This window comes from Olea europaea, unplaced genomic scaffold, assembly GCF_002742605.1.
Source record: "Olea europaea var. sylvestris unplaced genomic scaffold, O_europaea_v1 scaffold1148, whole genome shotgun sequence".
Lineage (NCBI taxonomy): Eukaryota > Viridiplantae > Streptophyta > Magnoliopsida > Lamiales > Oleaceae > Olea > Olea europaea.
This window is the reverse complement of record NW_019228875.1, coordinates 164,402-183,933: the sequence shown is the minus strand read 5'-3', so window position 1 is coordinate 183,933 and position 19,532 is coordinate 164,402. Positions and strand designations below refer to the sequence as shown.

The following is a 19,532-nucleotide window of genomic DNA, read 5'->3' as shown; positions in this document are numbered from 1 at the left end:
AGGATCTTTGTATCGAAACTTAATTGGTTGTGGTACTTGCCGCTTTGTGTTAGAGACATGCATCTACCCATTATAGTGGATGAGATTTTAATTTTAATTTTAATATTTTGTTTAATGTCATATGATGATCCATGGAAACAAGTTATTATGCAAGGTATCCATCGTGTGAGTGGAACTGAAATAGGTCAGTGCATTGAAGAATAAATAAAGATTATTAGATAATAATAAATAAACTTATGGTTATATTTTTCAACATTGCTTTTAAACATATCATACATGTGGAAATGATTTCCTACTCAAGGAGTTATATTGCGCACATGTCATGTTAACTGACAAAATTTGACAATTCAACATTGAATTGTCAAAAATTATAGGTTTGGTTGCATGTCATGTTAGAGATGAGTATGTTTGAATAAAAGATCAAGTTAAAACAACACAACAACAATATAAGTATCAATTCCACTGTTTGTATCTAGAGTAACAAAAAAATAAATAAATTAAATATTCAAATTCGTTTAAGAGCTTATAATCTCTTTTAAGCCTAATCAAGCATTTTTCAATATTTTTGTGTCTTAACAAAATAATGAAAATGTGCTAGCAAATTATTTGGACTTGGGATTCTTTCAAATAATACGGGAAAAAGACAATAAAATGCATATTAATATGAGAAAATATAATACATCAATTTATATTTACTTTTGATAGTCATTAAAATATAGGGAGTCGAAGAATAATTTTTTAATCCTCATGAGGGTGATATGTTTAATGACTTAAATTTGAGGACTATGTTGTAAATTATTCTACTTTGGCCTCCATAAACCCTAGACTTTTAATTTCTTTATAAATATTCAACCCCGTTGCCACGCCCGTCGTTCTAAAACCTCACAAAACCCTAGCATCTGCAAAGGACAAATACACGGTCATTCAGTAGCCATGGTTGCAAGAACTCCAACCAGAGGTGTATATCTGCATATACATACATGATACATGTATTGTGTATATATGAGAACATTTTGTGTTCAATATTTGATTAATTTTACTTTTGCAGGGCGTGGCGGCGGTGGGGGTTTTAGGGGAGGCAGGGCAGATGGAGGGGGGAGAGGCGGAAGAGGAGGCAGGGGTGGTTTTGGTGGAAGAGGTGGCGACAGTGGAATGAAGAGAGGCGGTGGTCGAAGTGGTGGAAGAGGCGGAAGGGGAGGAAGAGGGGGAGGGATGAGGGGAGGGAGCAAGGTTATAGTTGAGCCACATCGGCATGAGGGTGTCTTTATTGGTAAGGGAAAAGAGGATGCGCTTTGCACCAAGAATATGGTTCCTGGTGAAGCTGTTTACAATGAGAAGAGAATCTCTGTTCAGGTTTGGATTTGAGTTTATGTATATGTTCTTATTATTATTATGTGCATTCATTTTACTCTGTTCACGGCATTTTCTGATTTAGTTTTATCATTTTGATGACTGGAGGTGAGATTTAATTGAATATTTGTGTGTGTTTTTTAGGATAATATGTTACAATAGGTTTTTGATTTTACTTGAAGCATATAGTTATGGGTAAATATCTGATAAATCAATTCCTTTCGCTGCTGTGTGTGCGTGTAATACCAATGGTATCTCGCCTATTATATTGTCAGACGTCCTTGTTTTCTGCATATTTGGCTAAGCTTAAGTAAAGTAAATAAATAAGTTTTGAGTTTTGTAATAAGCACATTCATTATTGGTCAAAGTTGTAACTTGTTTTATTTAAAAGTAAGAAAAGGTAAACACGTTAGTAAATAATTTACTTTTTTGAGTGTAGCCACGATTGCTCCTCGTGTTTAATACGTTGGCATTTGTGTTTGGTTTTGGCTTATTATTTAGTTAAATGCATCCTGCTGTCAACTTGTCTATTCAAAGAGTTGTTCTTTTCCATGATTTCAGCTGTCTCTGTTTTCAAGTGTTGCTTTATGTATTTTATTGAATTGGTCAGAATGAAGATGGAACAAAGGTTGAATACAGAGTATGGAATCCTTTCCGCTCCAAATTGGCAGCTGCCATTCTTGGAGGAGTCGATGACATTTGGATTGTAAGTTTGTGAATTTTCCAAATAAGATGTCCTAATAAGATGCATGCTTTTGTTATTAATAATGATGCATTTTATATGTCCAATAATCCAATCTGTGCAATCCATATCTGGTCTGTTTATTGGTTTAGAAACCTGGTGCTCGTGTCCTGTATCTTGGAGCTGCTTCAGGAACTACTGTTTCTCATGTATCTGATCTTGTTGGCCCTGTAAGTAGTTTTCCTTGTCGGATCTATATTGTTTTGCTATATATTTCTTGGAGCGGTGCTTAAGAAACCCTGTTTGCAGACTGGAGTAGTGTATGCAGTGGAATTTTCTCACAGAAGTGGTAGGGACTTGGTGAACATGGCGAAGAAGAGGACTAATGTTATTCCCATCATTGAAGATGCAAGACATCCAGCAAAATACAGAATGCTTGTTGGCATGGTGGACGTGATTTTTTCTGATGTTGCTCAGCCCGATCAGGTTTGCTTTCTATGTAGCTTGTGGAAATACTGGAGAAATTTTGTGGGATAAGTAATTCAGTTCTTTGTTTTTGTGTATGTGTACCAAAATGAAGCTTCTCCTTTATGTGGTGATATATGAGACTGTCTATTACATCTTTTGATATCTAGCGTGCTAAGGGGGACAGTGGTTTTGGTATTCCTGGATGAGCTTGTGAAATGTGTTCTTGGTTTATTCTTTTGTTCTTGCAGGCAAGAATTTTAGCACTGAACGCCTCGTACTTTTTGAAAGCTGGAGGCCATTTCGTAATATCAATCAAGGTTTGTGTTATTTAATAGTGAGCATCTTCAGTTGCAATTTCCATGTTTCTCTTACTTTTCATTGATGTTCACATCGAATTTTTAGGAAAAATTTTGACTTACCTTTTTCATAATTTTGTGTAATATTCCTAAAATTGCATCACTGCCCACCCTTTTCAAGTTTGGGTATTTAATGCATGTGTGCAGATAAATATTGAATGTTTAGTTATCTGAATATTATGTGAAACTCTTCCTTGAATCTGTCTAGGCAAACTGCATAGATTCGACTGTCCCGGCAGAGGCTGTATTTGCTCAGGAAGTGAAGAAGTTGCAAGCTGAACAGTTCAAACCCAGTGAGCAGGTTACTCTCGAGCCTTTTGAGCGAGACCATGCGTGTGTTGTTGGGGCGTACCGAGTCCCAAAGAAACAGAAGGCTGCTGCCTAAACATTGTAGCCTCGAGCACTGGATTGTGTTGTGAAGTCTGCGTTATTATTATTTAATCATATTTTCATATGTAAACATTATGTGGGGAAATCAAGGATATTTGAGTCACAAACTTTCTGTTTAGATCTATATAATGAAGTCTCAGTTTTCAAGTTTGATCTCAATTATGCCCGTTCATGAATGAATTTACTCGATCAAATAATTTAATAAATTTGAAATTTTTATGTCGTTAGAGAATTGGGTTCTATGAGAATTTCAATTGATAAAATTATTTATAAAATTTTAGAAATTTATTTTGCGTAAAAGAAATGAATTTCCATTAAACCTTCGGATGAATTGTAGATTTTTCTTAAATTTCACTTTTGTTTATTTAATTGTAATTTCATTTATAATAACTTTTGTCAACTTTGAACGGAACTGCTGGAAAGAGTAATTAGCTGACAAATATTTAATTTATATAAAAATAGTGTAAACTGTTAATATAAGTGTTTTGAAAAATTATCGATAATAAAAAGAATGTCGACACGAAGTTATAAATTCTTAAAGTTGTAGTGCTATATTTGAAAATGAATAAAGTCAGCCCAATGGAATCGGTAACCACTAACTAGCTAGCAACTGCCACTCCCAAATAGCCACGTGCCTGCACACACTCCAAACCCAATTATCAATTCATCACATGGATTTAATAAATTAATTAAAAGAATTCGTAAACCACTTTTCTCTCGTTTCTTTAGAAACCCTAATTCTCTATTTTATTTTTACTTTTATATTCAGTTCTTCCTTAAGTACGTAATAAATCCTATGGATAATTATGACACGTTAAACGTACTTGTGCTACTTTTTATTCATTACTTTAAAAAAATTAATAAAGAAATAATTTTTATGAAAGTATTGATTGAAATCCATACTAAATTCTATCCCTTGTAACTCGTAAGATTTTAATTTTGGAGTACGATTATGATTACTGTGAGTATGTATTTTGCTGCAATATTCTGAATTCTTATTTATTTAAGTAGGTTTTTCACACTCTTTTGTTTGTTTGGCTTATTATAGGGAGATACTTTAAAAATGGATCTTGCGACATATATATCAAAGTTTACGTAGAGGAATATCCATACGGCACTCTATCATTTGTCAATTTAAAATACAGTCAACTTTTTTATTCAATCTTTTCCCTCCAAGTCATTTTTGATAATTACTTATGTATAATTTTTATGTACAAGTAGAAAAATCCTTAAAGTAAATTATAGCCAACAAATTGATTAAAGATGCAGTCAGATATTTCTTGATGAGGGCAACACTATTTTGTCAATTATTTCTACATATGCTTATATTTTCTGTGTAATGTGCATTTCGAGATGCTACATAGGGATGTCAACTATATGAGCTGAAACTTGAGGTTCGAGCTCAAATTGAGTAAAAATGATTTAGAACTATTTTTGGCCTGAGCCAAACAGAACTTTTACTCAGCCAAAAAATCTAGACTTGACCCGAGCTTTCGGCTCTGACTTTATCAAGTCGAGCCGGCCCGCGAAGTAAATTATAGCCAACAAATTGATTAAAGATGCAGTCAGATATTTCTTGATGAGGGCAACACTATTTTGTCAATTATTTCTAGATATGCTTATATTTTCTGTGTAATGTGCATTTCGAGATGCTACATAGGGATGTCAACTATATGAGCTGAAACTTGAGGTTCGAGCTCAAATTGAGTAAAAATGATTTAGAACTATTTTTGGCCTAAGCCAAACAGAACTTTTACTCAGCCAAAAAATCTAGACTTGACCCGAGCTTTCGGCTCTGACTTTATCAAGTCGAGCCGGCCCGCGTTTTTTTAGTACAACACGAGCAATAACTACACAGCCGCTTATAGCTTCATTTTTTCCTTTTTATTTTTAAGGATCGGCTCATCATGGGCCGAAAATCACTGTGATCGACTGGTTTGGGCTCTGGTCTATTGAGCTAGCTCGGGCTTTTTCAAGGCAGAGTCCACGCTTAATACTACATCATCTTACTTTGGGATACCATATTTTTCAATGGGAAAAATTCATTTGTAAGAGTTTATCTATAGCCCACTTCAAAACTAAGAGGAGAAGGTTTACAATTTCAATTTTCAGATACTATTAAAATTTATTTATGAAATATTTGATTAAAAAATATTTTATTAATTAAACATAGTAAGGTCACATATCTATATAATTTGGTTACAGATTATCTAATTAATTGGTCACAAATTATTTATAAGTCACAAATCCAAAATTCTATAGGTCACAAATAAAATTTTTTGTAGGTCTCAATTCATTGATCGATCACAAAATTAAATTTTTTATTGGTCACAATTCATTTGTCAGTCACAAATCAAAAATTTCATAGGTCACGATTCATTGATCAGTCACAATCAAAATTTTTATTGCTCACAAATAAAAAATTTCATAGGTCACAATTCATTAATAGATCACAAAATCAAAATTCTTATTGGTCACAACTAATTTGTTAATCACAAATTAAAAAATAATTGGTCACAATTAATGTTACGATTACAACTTAATAAATTATGAGTTGTGCAATTATATTTTTTAGGTCACATATTATTTATTGGACACAAATTAACTCCCACGTCCCATCCCATCTACCCCAACCAGCACTCGCGACCACCGTCATCTAAGCAAACTGCAAAACCACCTCCACAACAACCACCATACACCGCCAGAGCCACCACCACCAACTCTCGACTGCAACACCATCGCTTCAAACAAATTAACACATCACAGAAAAAACACAACCACAATCATTGCGCCAGACCCACCACCACCGCGATAAACCCCACTACAATGCAAATCAACAGTCCTAAATCACCGGCCAATACCCATAACCCACTAACCAGGAAATCTCAACTCAAAACCATAAAACAAACCGGCGCCTTCCACCTGCTACACCCTACCAGTACACCTATTACCTACCCAATCGTGCCGTCTCCCACCACGCATCGGATTCACAATCCGTATCGCCACCGTCCGCACAGCAAACGATTTCCATCCACCACAAGTCACAGTTATTTACTACCGTACACAAACATTAGCTGCAGAGCAGCAGATCTCGACGGTGAGCAGCGCCTGCACTTCTGTGAGTAAGGCGTACAATGCTACTTAGATCGGTCGATGTAATTGCTGGCTCTGATGCTCACAGCGACGGTCAGATCAAGGAAGATTTTGCAGTAGTCGCGGCGAGGTGATTGGTGCTCAGATGACGCTGTGATAATTTCGTTGCTCCGTTGCCAGTGTTGGTAGAGATGAACAGAGTACAGCGAGAGAGAAAGTGGAGAGAAGAAACAGAGATCGGTGCCTGTGAGAGAATTACAGTTTAGAGAGAGAGTGAGTGGAGAATTTTCGATGACCACTTGTCGGGCGACGACGGGATTTTGGACAGAGAGAGAGGGGGGAATTGAGAGAGAGAAATTGAATTGAGATTGGCAGAGAGGGAGGAGATAATTAGGTTTGAAATTGTTTATTTAATTAATTTTTAAATATATTAATTAATTCAAAAAATTCTGATTAGTAAAATATTAAACATGGCATCTTATTTATGAAATGGGAATTTATAATCTATTAGAATCTGTAATTTCCACTTTTTCAATTTTTGACATGAATGACCCCATTTTTTTCATGCCACTGTTTAGGCTTTGGCTTTAAGCTAGGTTGCACCGGTCGAGCCTTTTACTGATTCAAAATTTGTAAGAAAGCAAATACGAGGATTTGATAGATATTTCTGTTATGCTCGCTTGCCAGCTTTCTGTAGATATATGGTAAATAATTGAGGTTCAACGATAAATTTATGGCTACATCTGTTGTGGTTTGACGCAGTAATCATTTTTTTTTTTAAAAGTGGAATGGAAAATGTGTATATTTACCGGTCATCGGTTCAATGAATGAAAAGATCTTCCCATAAATGAATTTTTTATTGCTTTGAATAGGGATCGCTCAGGCATAACATTTCACTAATCTCCCACGGTTTAACTGGAACAGAACATCAAGATCTGATGAAGGTTTTACCTTGAGGAGTGCACGCACACTTTCGATTGCAATTTGACTTTATGGTCATTTTACGAAGTTTCGTTCTCTAGAGAAGAGAAGTAGTCAATTTGATATGTTGCTTCCCCACTTTTGACTCCAAGATGCACATGCAGAATGTTAGACCCTGTGATCACCTAATGTCTGAAGGTTTGTTGGATATTTAAAGTAATGAAGAGAAGAAAATTGGTAATAAAAGAATATAGATGTAATTAGAAGCTTGAACACGAAAGTGATAACGCTATCCTCAAACGTTATTTGCCCCCTTTCCAATGCTTTTGAGGAGTTCCGGCAAATAGTTCGTAGGATTAAACAAGCCTTTGTGTGAAGAACACCAAAAGCAAAGTGTATCTTTTACAAAGAACAAGTGAAAATAGATATAGGATTGATTATGTGATAATTTGGGAGAATAATTTTGTGGTGGATTTCTTAATTTTCTCAAGAGTGTTTTTTTTTTTTTTTGCAATTGGAACACCTATTTATAGGCTTTGAAGGGTTCCCACGAAATGGTGCAAAATTATGTTGAAAAGGCACCAAATTCAAAAGAAAAACGGTAAAAAACGAATTCCCAACGATCACTTTATATAACCATGCGACCGCATGGGCTATAACCATGCGGTCGCATGGTTATAGTGCAAGTGGCCCTCCTAGTTTCGGGAGGGCCTCATGGGCTTAACCCGTGCGGCCGCATGGTTAAGCCCAATCTTTTTTTTTTATTTAAATTTTGAACAACAAAAATTCTAACAATCCCCCACTTGTTCAAAATCAGTGTCTATCACATAATCAAATAATCAACACTTATGCATAAAAATTAGATATCTTTTCGATTTGAATCTATTCATAGTGTAAATCTCATAAAGTATTATCAGAATTCCAAGTAGCTAAAGTGCTTTGAACCAGTTATTCTTTGTGACTATACCGATGAGATCACACACACAAGTGTTAAACTTTTCACAAGTTCCTCTAACTCGCTTAGTGCTAATATGACCTTGCACTAATCCTATTTCGTTGAACTTTTATAGAGAAAAAACTTCAATTCTCTAATGAGGCGGCACCACCTCGAAGTTCACATAGGTGAAGTTCTTCCAGTATTTTTGTTATTTTTACAGATATTTGTACTCCGTGCCGAACTTCATTAAGAGTTTAATTAACTCATCCCTCCAACAGTAACAACCAACACTAGTTTCAAAGATATAATTTCAATATATCTAATAGTGTTGAAATCCATCCACTTATCGAATAACTTGTTATTACCCTTTGAACCTATATATACTGGTTTAGCATATTTTGGTAGGGTTGCCGTTATTGGTGAATCTATTTAAGAAGTTTTAAACCCATTTTACTTGATGTTGATTTCACTAACTCTCTTGTGAGAGGTTTGGTAAATGGATCAGCTAAGTTTTCACTTGACTTAACAAATGTAAGAGAAATTACTCCATGCTTGATTAATTTCCTTACATATTCGTGTCTTAGACTCATATGTCTAGACTTTCCATTATATATTTCGTTATATGATCGAGCTAAAGTAGCTTGACTATCACACAAAATAGGTATGAAGGAAATATCCTTTATGTCTAAAGGTATTTCATATAATAAGTCCTTCAGCCACTCTGCTTCTTTCCCTGTTTCAGCCAAAGCTACAAACTCTGATTCCATAGTTGAATGTGTAATGCAAGTTTGTTTCTTAGACTTCCAAGAAACTGCACTTCCTCCAAGAATGAAAATCCATCCAGATGTGGATTTATTTTCTCCTGCACTTGATATCCAACTTGCATCGGTATATCCTTCCAATATTTTAGGATACTTGGTATATTGTAGCCCAAGGTTTTTGGTTTTCTTTAGGTAATCAAAAACCCTACCAATGGCTTTCCAATGTTCCGAACTTGGATTGCTAGTAAACATACTTAGTTTACTTACAGCAAATGCCACATCAGGTCTCGTACATTGTGATGCGTACATAAAACTTCCAATTGCACTTGCATATTCTATTTGTGCAATTGCTCTACCTTCGTTTTTGATTAATTTTATATTTGGATCTATAGGGGTATTTGCCTCTTTAATGTTCAAATGTTTAAATTTATTTATCACATTATCAACATAATGTGATTGACTTAATGTAAAACTCCCACTATCCTTCTTTACTTTGATTCCAAGGATAGTATCTACTTCTCCAAGATCTTTCATTTTGAAAGTACAGGATAGAAATCGTTTTGTTTCTTTGATTCCGTCTATATTGTTACTAATGATTAGCATATCATCAACATATAGACACACTAATGTGATTATATCACCATTCACTTTTGTGTAGAGACATTTATCTACAGAATTGTGATTAAATCCATTTGACATTATTTTAGAGTCAAATTTCTCATGCCACTTTTTGGGAGCTTGCTTTAATCCATATAAAGATTTAATTAATTTGCACACCTTATGTTCATTTCCCGGTAGAACAAACCCTTCCGATTGTTCCATATAGAGCTCCTCTTCGAGATCTCCATTTAAAAATGTCGTTTTCACGTCCATTTGATGAACATATAAATCATATATAGATGCTAGTGCAAATAAAATCCTTATTGAGGTTATCCTTGCCACGGGTGCATATGTGTCAAAGTAATCAATTCCTTCCCTTTGACGATACCCTTTAGCTACCAATCTAGCCTTATAAGTATTAAACGATCCATCAGAATTATATTTCTTTCTAAATACCCATTTACAACCAATAGCTTTCGAACCTGCTGGTAGGTCAACTATTTCCCAAGTGTTATTTGAAATAATAGAATCCATTTCATTATTTATAACTTCTTTCCAGAATATATAATCTCTAGATTGCATTACTTCCTTATAAATCTTAGGATCACTTTCCACTTGAAGAACAAAAGGAATTGTTCTTACAACATCCTTCCTATCAACTTCTACTAAGTAAAAGGAAATAAATTGGGAATATATTTCATTAGATCCTAAGTTCTTGTCCTTTCTTGTTCTTTTGCTTCTTCGAGGTTCAAAGTCAACATCCTTTATGGATGTCTCTTTTGGTAAGCTTTTAAAGGTTGGAATATCCTTATTATTTTCAGATTTCCTAGCTACCATCACATTCTTGAAGAATTCCACATCTCTTGATTCTATTATAACATTTGATTCGAGATTTAATAACCTATAGGCTTTGCTATTAAAGGCATATCCTACAAAGGCACATTTGATACCTCTAGGACCTAACTTGGTTCTCTTTGGATCCATATTTTTATAATACGCAAGGCACCCCCACATTTTAAAATAATTAATATTTGGTTTCTACCTTTCCAAAGTTCATATGGGGAAATTTTATTCTTTTTCCTAGGAATTCTATTTGTTATATGACAAGCACAAAGTAATGCTTCACCCCATAAGTTAAAAGGTAATTCAGAATTTAATAACATAACATTTATCATTTCCAAATAAGTTCTATTCTTTCTTTCTGCTAATCCATTTTGTTTCGGTGTTCTAGGTGTAGAAGATTGATGTGTTATTCCACTTTGATCACAAAATATGTTAAATTCATTTGAAAAATACTCTCCACCTCTATCACTTCTTAAAGTTTTTAATTTTCTTCCTAATTGATTTTCAACTTCATTCTTGTAAGTTTTAAAGGCACTAAAGGCTTCATCCTTATGTTTAAGTAAGTATACGTAAGTATACCTAGAACAATCATCAATAAAAGTAATAAAATATCTATTACCACCTCTAGTTAATATTCCATTCAATTCACAAATGTCGGAATGAACAAGTTCAAGTAATTTTGTTGTTTTTTCTATGCTATGAAATGACTTCTTAATCATTTTTGATTTAACACATATTTCATATTTTTCTAAGTTATCAATATCACATTGTATTAATCCACATTTAATCATTCTTTTCATAGTACTAACTCCTATATGTGCTAATCTACCATGCCATAAATTAAATGAATCAATAACATACGCAAAAGATTTAATTTTATTTGAGTTATCCTCAACAGTACATAGCTTGACCATTCCTTCGGTAGAATAGCCCTTTCCAACAAAATGCCCACTATGGGTTAATACAAGTTTTTCAGATTCAAAGACAGATTTAATCCCGGGTTTTTTCAAGAGTACACCACTTGCTAAGTTCATATTCATTTCTGGTACATGCAGGACATTTGTCAAAGTGATCTTCTTTCCTGAAGTGAAAAGGAGTTCAACATTTCCTTTACCGATCACCTTTGATCTTCCTTCATTTCCCATTTGTATTTCTTGGTTGTCTTCAATGTCATGATAAGTTTTGAAGAGAGACTTATCATAACATACATGGATTGTAGCGCATGTATCGTACCACCAGCCCAAAACTTTGCCTTGGATTGCATTGATTTCACTCACTGTTGCAATAATTTCATCAACAGAGTTCACTTGTCCTTCCTTCTTATGTTGTTTCCTATGCCTGCAATCTTTAGCGTAATGTCCCGGTTTCCCACAAACATAGCACGGTCCTTTGGCTTTGTTTTTGAATTTTTCTTGATCCTTTCTAGGATCAAGAGATTTTCCTTTCTTTTTGAACTTGTTGGAGTTGTCCACATTGTCCACGGCATTGGCTTTCGAAGAGCCATCATAAGAATTTTCAATCTTATCTCTTGCCCTTGATTCTTCCTCAATGCGAAGATGTTTCTGTATATCTTCTAAAGAAAAATCTTCGGAATTGTGAAGAATTTTCTTCCTATATCCTCTCCAAGAACCAGAGAGTTTAGCAATAATTGCTCCCACTTGGAAAGTTTCGGGAAGTTCAATTTTTACCACTTTCAATTTGTTCACAATTATTTGTAACTCATGTACTTGAGACAATAAAGATATATTATCTAAAATTTTAAAATCAAAATATTTAGATATTAAAAACTTTTTAGTACCTTCTTCCTCGGCTTTGTATTTGCTTTCTAATGCATACTAGATTTTTTTAGCTGAAGTAGTGTTTGTGTAGAGATCATATAGTCGATCGGACAATGCATTTAGAATGTGCCCATAGCATATCAATTCATCTTCTTCTTGTTTCTTCCTTTCTATGCGAATTTCTTCAGTGTCCTTGTCAGTTGCATCGGGAATGGGTTCCAATTTTGAATCAAGCACGTAGAAGATCTACAACGCCGTTAGAATAAACTTGAGTTTGTCTTGCCATCTTGTAAAGTTTGCACCATCGAATCTATCCAAACGCACTAGATCTTGATTCATCATTTTGATAGTTGCAATAGTAGATTCCGACTCCATTGCAGTAAATGCAAAATAACGTTTGAGTTTGTTGGATATTTAAAGCAATGAAGAGAAGAAAATTGGTTATAAAAGAATATAGATGTAATTAGAGGCTTGAACACGAAAATGATAACGCTATCTTCAAACGTTATTTGCCCCCTTTCCAATGCTTTTGAGGAGTTCCGGCAAATAGTTTGTAGGATTAAACAAGTCTTTGTGTGAAGAACACCAAAAACAAAGTGTATCTTTCACAAAGAACAAGTGAAAATAGATATAGGATTGATTATGTGATAATTTGGGAGAATAATTTTGTGGTGGATTTCTTAATTTTCTCAAGAGTGTTTTTCTTTGCAATTGGAACGCCTATTTATAGGCTTTGAAGGGTTCCCACGAAATGGTGCAAAATTATGTTGAAAAGGCACCAAATTCAAAAGAAAAACAGTAAAAAACGAATCCCCAACGGTCACTTTGTATAACCATGCGATCGCATGGGCTATAACCATGCGGTCGCATGGTTATAGTGCACTGGGAGGGCCTCATGCGACCGCATGGTTAAGCCCAAATTTTTTTTTTTTTAACAACAAAAATTCTAACAGGTCCCATGGCAATTGTTAAACCAGAGGTTTGTTTAAGGATTATTTTAGACTCCAGTCTTGCTTACATGGAATTTAATGTCAAAATCGTTCTTAGTGGCACAAGTGTGAAGGTTACTCTCTTTCAATCTTGAGTAGTTGGATATTTGCATTCCATGTTTCTTTCAATACCTGTTCTTTTGATTCTAATTCTTTCCCAGTGAAATTTTTACTGTCTTTATTCGCTATTGTTTATTTGGGTTATAGATTGAACGAACTTAAACAGCAATGATTTGACCAATCCTGCTTCGTATTTCTATTTGAAATGTTTATTACAGAATATCACCATGTGAAAATGCTATTCTCCTTGCTGAGAATGTATCTTGTTAAGCATGAATTATAGGCCTTGTTCGTTGATTTTCAGTTTCAATTAAGTAAAATTGACAACAAACAATTGTAACCAGAAGAATGGAAGAAGGGGAAAGGAGAAAGAAGAGAAAGGGGAGAAGAAATAGAAGAAGTGGGAAAATGAAAGGTGCAAATCTGAGAGACGGAGAGAGGAGAGAAGCAAAAATTAGAGAGACGAAATATGTCTGTACTCAATAATCAATAATCAAGCATGCGAAATACAGTACATAAGCTCCCTTCATGTAGGGTTTTAACTAATCTTAATATATTAGGAAACAACTAAAGAAATACATAAGGTACTAAAAAACCTATAAAATAAAAAACAAAAATGGGCACGTCTTCCATATAATATATCTAATAGGATCTTCAAAAAAATTATATCAGAATAAACAACACTATAACCATCACACTGTTGCCGTTTTTAAATGATAAAAATTTTGCTTGCAATTGGTCTGAAAAAAGTAGACAGCATTATTTTGAGATTTTTCCAGTTTGATTAATCAAATATCTTGCTTACAAGGCCACTTGAGTGTAAAATTACCAAAATTGAATCAAATTATGTAAGGTTCTATGACTGGGATGCAAGCATTGGAGTTTTAAATCTATAGTAAATATTCTGTACTTAAGTTGTTATAATTTTTGCTTGTATTGAGGTATCATAGTCGATTCATATTCCATTTACGTTTCATCTATATAAATGAAATCATTTATCTGGCTTCAAACTATTGATAGTTCGATCCAACAAGTGGAGGAAGAGGTTGCAAAGTTTTGCCCTGTGATATGTCAGGAAGTGCTACAAACAGGCTAGGGATACTCCAAAAATCATGACATTTCCCTTCCTCAACGAGTTAATGCTTATATGTTGGGTTTTATACTTGACTATTTTCGATTTTGTCAAGTACTATGTCGATCTAATAAGGTCTGAAACCTTCTCGTTCTTGGGCAAATAAGAATGCGCCACCCCATCTCGTGTTCAGCCCAGGTAGGGGATCTTTTCATGGTTTTCATATTGTTTTCTAAGTCCGCGCTTGTTTAAATGAAATTTAGTTGCTGTAATTTCGACTTGGTCTGGTCCTTTCTCCTCGTCTGCAATCAAGCAGGATCAGTTGATTTACACAAATCAAGTAGGACCCCAAACCATATTTTTCCACATTGCTTTTAAACATGTCATACATGCTGGAATGATTTCATACCTACGTTGGGTTGGAGTTATATTGTCCACTTCTAACATGAACTTACAAATATTGACGATTCAACGTTGAATTGTCAAAAATTATTGGTACTATATGCCATGTCAGCGGTGAGTATGTTTGGATAAGAGATCAAGTCAAAACAACATAAAAGCAATATAGGTATCGATTCCATTGTTTGTATCTAAAGTAACAAAAAATTTAATAATCAAATTTGTTTAAGAGCTCATACCCATTTTTTTTTAGCTTAACCAAGCATTTTTTAATATCTCGATCTCAACAAAATAATGAACATGTGCTAGCAAATTATTTGGACTTGGGATTCTTTCAAATAATACGTGAAAAAAGACAATAAAAATGTATATTAATATGAGAAAATATAATACATCAATTTATTTTTACTTTTTATCAAGTCGTTAAAATATAGGGTGTCAAAGAATAATTTTTTTATTCCTTATGGGGGTGATATGTTTATTGACTTAAATTTGAGGACTATGTTGTAAATTATTCAACTTCAACTCTTTCCTCCATAAACCCTAGACTTAAAATTTCTTTATAAATATTCAACCCGGTTGCGACGCTCCTTTCTAAACCCTAGCATCTGCATTGGACAACCACACTCTCATTCAGTAGCCATGGTTGCAAGGACTCCAACCAGAGGTATATCTGCATATACAAACATGAAACATGTATTGTGTATATATGAGAATATTTTGGGTTCAATATTTGATTAATTTTACTTTTGCAGGGCGTGGCGGCGGTGGGGGTTTTAGGGGAGGCAGGGGAGATGGAGGAGGGAGAGGCGGAAGAGGAGGCAGGGGTGGTTTTGGTGGAAGAGGTGGCGACAGTGGAATGAAGAGAGGCGGTGGTAGAAGTGGTGGAAGAGGCGGAAGGGGAGGAAGAGGTGGAAGAGGGGGAGGGATGAGGGGAGGGAGCAAGGTTATAGTTGAGCCACATCGGCATGAGGGTGTTTTTATTGGTAAGGGAAAAGAGGATGCGCTTTGCACCAAGAATATGGTTCCCGGTGAAGCTGTTTACAACGAGAAGAGAATCTCTGTTCAGGTTTGGATTTGAGTTTTAAGTATATGTTCTTATTATTATATTCATTCATTTTACTCTGTTTACGGCATTTTCTGATTTAGTTTGATTATTTTCATCACTGAAGATGAGATTTAGGTGCGCATTTGATTGCAAGCATGGAATTTGCCTGGAAAAAAATAGATTTTATTTGTATGGAAATTAGTAATTGAATGTGTTTGATTAATTTAGTTTTCAATGTAGAAAATATTATTCTTGTCCATTTTTTGTTGAGTGTAAATGAGAGAGAGTGGATAGATAAGAGAGAGAGAGAGAGAGAGGGAGAGAATTACTTGGAAAATAAAAACTATCCCTCCTTAAAAAAAATATTTTTCTTGTTTTTGATGAAAATATGGTCACTTGATCAAAAGTTGGAAAATATTCTCCATGGAAAATAAAGCCAATCAAACCCATAGTGTTTACGCCATTTTCTGATTTACTCTGTTTATGAATTTTCTGATTTAGTGCTTGATTGTGCCCCATTATTTGTGTGTAATGTATTATGGAATAGTGATTGATGTTGAAATGCGTGGTTAAAAAAGAAAGAAAAGTTTTTGATTTACGTCTAATATTATTTTAATGAAGAATGTGGTTGAAAATGAGCAATGTAGAAAAATAATGTGGTAAAATGTGGAAGAAAGGAAAACAAACAAAGCCTAAGTTTGACCATTTTGATGACTGAAGATGAGATTTAACTGAATATTTGTTTGTGGTTTTTAGGATAATATGTTACAATAGGTTTTTGATTTTATTTGAAGCATATAGTTACAGATAAATGTCTGATAAATCAATTTCTTTGGCTGCTGTGTGTGTGTGTTAATACCAGTGGTATCTCGCCTATCATACTGTCAAACGTCTTTGTTTGCAGCATATTTGGCTAAGCTTAAGTTTACTTATATATAAGAAAGTAAGTTAAGTTTTGTAATAAACACATTCAAGGTTGTACCTTGTTTTATTTAAAAGTAAGAAAAGGTAAACATGGTTGTAAGTAATTTTCATTTTTTAAGCGTAGCCAAGATTGCTCCTCGTGTTTAATAAGTTGGCCTTCATATTTGGTTTTGGCTTATTATTTAGTTAAATGCATCCTGCTGTCCACTTGTTTATTCAAGGAGTTATTCTTTTCCATGATTTCATCTGTTTCTGTTTTTACGTGTTGCTTTATGTATTTATTGAATTGATCAGAATGAAGATGGAACGAAGGTTGAATACAGAGTATGGAATCCTTTTCGCTCCAAATTGGCAGCTGCCATTCTTGGTGGAGTCGATGACATTTGGATTGTAAGTTTGTGATTTTTCCAATATTTATTATATCTGTTGCCCTAATGAGATGCATGTTTTTGTTATTAATAATGATGCATTTTATATGTCCAATAATCCAATCTGCGTAATTCATTTCTGCCCTTTCTGGTCTGTTTATCGGTTTAGAAACCTGGTGCTCGTGTCCTTTATCTTGGAGCTGCTTCAGGAACAACTGTTTCTCATGTATCTGATCTTGTTGGCCCTGTAAGTAATTTTCCTTGTGGGAGCTATATCATTTTGCCATATATTTCATGGAGTGGTGCTTATGAAATCCTGTTTGCAGACTGGAGTAGTGTATGCAGTAGAATTTTCTCACAGAAGTGGTAGGGACTTGGTGAACATGGCGAAGAAGAGGACTAATGTTATTCCCATCATTGAAGATGCAAGACATCCAGCAAAATACAGAATGCTTGTTGGCATGGTGGACGTGATTTTTTCCGATGTTGCTCAGCCTGATCAGGTTTGCTTTCTATGTAGCTCGTGGAAATACTGGAGAAATTTAGTGGGATAAGTAATTCAGTTTAAGTTTATTCTACGTTTTTGTGTATGTATATGCCAAAATGAAGCTTCTCCTTTATGTGGTGATGAGACTGGCTATTACAACTTTTGATATTTAGGGTGCTAAGCGGGACATTTGTTTTGGTAGTCCTTGACGAGCTTGTGAAATGTGTTGATTTATTCTTTTGTCCTTGCAGGCAAGAATTTTAGCACTGAATGCCTCGTACTTTTTGAAAGCCGGAGGCCATTTCGTGATATCAATCAAGGTTTGTGTTATTGATTCTGCGTATAGCTATTAGTATGAGCATCTTCAGGTGCAATTGCCATGTTTCTCTTACTTTTTATTGATGTTCACAATGAATTTTTAGTAAAAATCTTGACGACCTCTTTCATAAATTAAGAGAATTTTAGGTAATATTCCGAAAATTGCATCTCTGCCTACCCTTTTCAAGTTTGGGTATTTAACCCATGCCATGTGTGCAGAAAAATATTGAATTTTTAGTTACCTGAATATTGTGTGAAAGTCTTCCTTGAATCTGTCTAGGCAAACTGCATAGATTCGACTGTCCCGGCAGAGGCTGTATTTGCTCAGGAAGTGAAGAAGTTGCAAGCAGAACAGTTCAAACCCAGTGAGCAGGTCACTCTCGAGCCTTTCGAGCGAGACCATGCGTGTGTTGTTGGGGCGTACCGAGTCCCAAAGAAACAGAAGGCTGCTGCCTAAACATTGTAGCCTCGAGCACTGGATTGTGTTGTGAAATCTGCCTTATTATTTAATCGGTTTTTCATATGTAAACATTATATGGGGACCAAGTAATTTTTTGTCACAAACTCTCTTTAGATCTATAATGAAGTCTCACTTTCCTAGTTTGAACTCAATTATGCCTGTTCATGAATGAATTTACTCGATCAAATAATTGAATAAATTTGAAATTTTTATTTTGTTAAGAGAATTGAATTCTATGAGAATTTCAATTGATAAAATTGTTTATAATTTTTTAGAAATTTATTTTGCGTAAAAGAAATGAACTTGCACTAAACCTTCGAATGAATTGTAGATTTTTCATAAATTTCACTTTTATTTATTTAATTGTAACTTCATTTATAAGAACTTTTGTCAACTTTGCACGGAACTGCTGGAAAGAGTAATTAGCTGACAAATATTTAAATTTTATTATTAATGAGAATGATAAATATTAATTTATTTAAATATAGTGTAATGTACCTAAAACTATTAGTATAGGCGTTTCGAAAAAATGTATTTAAATATAGTTGAAGTGCTATATTTGAAAATGAATAAAGTCAGCCCAGTGGAATCGGTAACCGCTAACTAGCTAGCAATTGCCACCCCCAAATAGCCACGTGCCCGCACACACTCCAAACCTAATTATCAATTCATCACATGGACTTAATAAATTAACTAAAAGAATTCATAAACCACTTTTCTCTCGTTTCTTTAGATCTCTATTTTATTTTTACTTTTATATTCAGTTCTTCCTCTTAACTACGTAATAAATCCTATGGATAATTATGACACATTATACGTACTTGTGCTACTTTTTATTCATTACTTTAAAAAAAGTAATAAAGAAATAATTTTTATGTGAGTATTGATTGAAATCCATACTAAATTCTGTCCCTTGTAACTCGTAAGATTTTAATTTTGGAGTGAGATTATGATAACTGCCAGTATGTATTTTGCTGCAATATTCTGAATTCTTATTTATTTAAGTAGGGTTTTCATATACCGTTTTGTTCGTTTAGCTTATTATAGGGAGAAATTTTAAAAACGGATCTTGCAACATGCATATCATGGTTTACGTAAGGGAATATCCACATAGCACTCTATCATTTGTCAATTTAAAATACAGTCAACTTTTTCATTCGATATTGGAAATTTATTTGTTCAAAATCGGAGGAGGAAAAAAAAAGAGAGGGCTTAACTATACGACCAC

General features: G+C 34.3%; 2 protein-coding genes across 3 annotated transcripts; both read left to right on the top strand.

Moving 5' to 3' along the window:
• The first annotated feature begins 842 nt into the window (after positions 1 to 842).
• LOC111373632 (mediator of RNA polymerase II transcription subunit 36a-like) lies at positions 843 to 3,393 on the top strand. Its single transcript, XM_022996188.1, has 7 exons — positions 843 to 958; positions 1,049 to 1,353; positions 1,961 to 2,056; positions 2,185 to 2,262; positions 2,342 to 2,518; positions 2,749 to 2,817; positions 3,065 to 3,393. Exons 1-7 carry the CDS (start codon positions 934 to 936, stop codon positions 3,239 to 3,241), a joined length of 927 nt encoding a protein of 308 aa, XP_022851956.1. The 5' UTR covers positions 843 to 933; the 3' UTR covers positions 3,242 to 3,393.
• On the top strand, positions 868 to 18,456 carry LOC111373631 (probable mediator of RNA polymerase II transcription subunit 36b). 2 transcript variants are annotated; one of them, XM_022996187.1, is made up of 7 exons: positions 868 to 958; positions 15,455 to 15,768; positions 16,966 to 17,061; positions 17,209 to 17,286; positions 17,366 to 17,542; positions 17,778 to 17,846; positions 18,125 to 18,456. In XM_022996187.1, the coding sequence occupies exons 1-7, from the start codon at positions 934 to 936 to the stop codon at positions 18,299 to 18,301; spliced, it is 936 nt and encodes a 311-aa protein (XP_022851955.1). In that variant the 5' UTR covers positions 868 to 933; the 3' UTR covers positions 18,302 to 18,456. The 2 variants fall into 2 exon arrangements, with proteins under 2 accessions (XP_022851955.1, XP_022851954.1); XM_022996186.1 differs by lacking the exon at positions 868 to 958 and adding an exon at positions 15,302 to 15,366.
• The last annotated feature ends 1,076 nt before the right edge of the window (positions 18,457 to 19,532 follow it).

Excerpts from the sequence above, each read along its gene's own strand:
- LOC111373631 (XM_022996187.1), top strand. The coding sequence starts at position 934 with ATGGTTGCAAGAACTCCAACCAGAG. Across the intron at positions 959-15,454 it reads TGCAAGAACTCCAACCAGAG|GGCGTGGCGGCGGTGGGGGT; the intron begins GTGTATATCTGC and ends TTACTTTTGCAG. Across the intron at positions 17,062-17,208 it reads GAGTCGATGACATTTGGATT|AAACCTGGTGCTCGTGTCCT; the intron begins GTAAGTTTGTGA and ends TTATCGGTTTAG.
- LOC111373632 (XM_022996188.1), top strand. The coding sequence starts at position 934 with ATGGTTGCAAGAACTCCAACCAGAG. Across the intron at positions 1,354-1,960 it reads AGAAGAGAATCTCTGTTCAG|AATGAAGATGGAACAAAGGT; the intron begins GTTTGGATTTGA and ends TGAATTGGTCAG. Across the intron at positions 2,519-2,748 it reads ATGTTGCTCAGCCCGATCAG|GCAAGAATTTTAGCACTGAA; the intron begins GTTTGCTTTCTA and ends TTGTTCTTGCAG.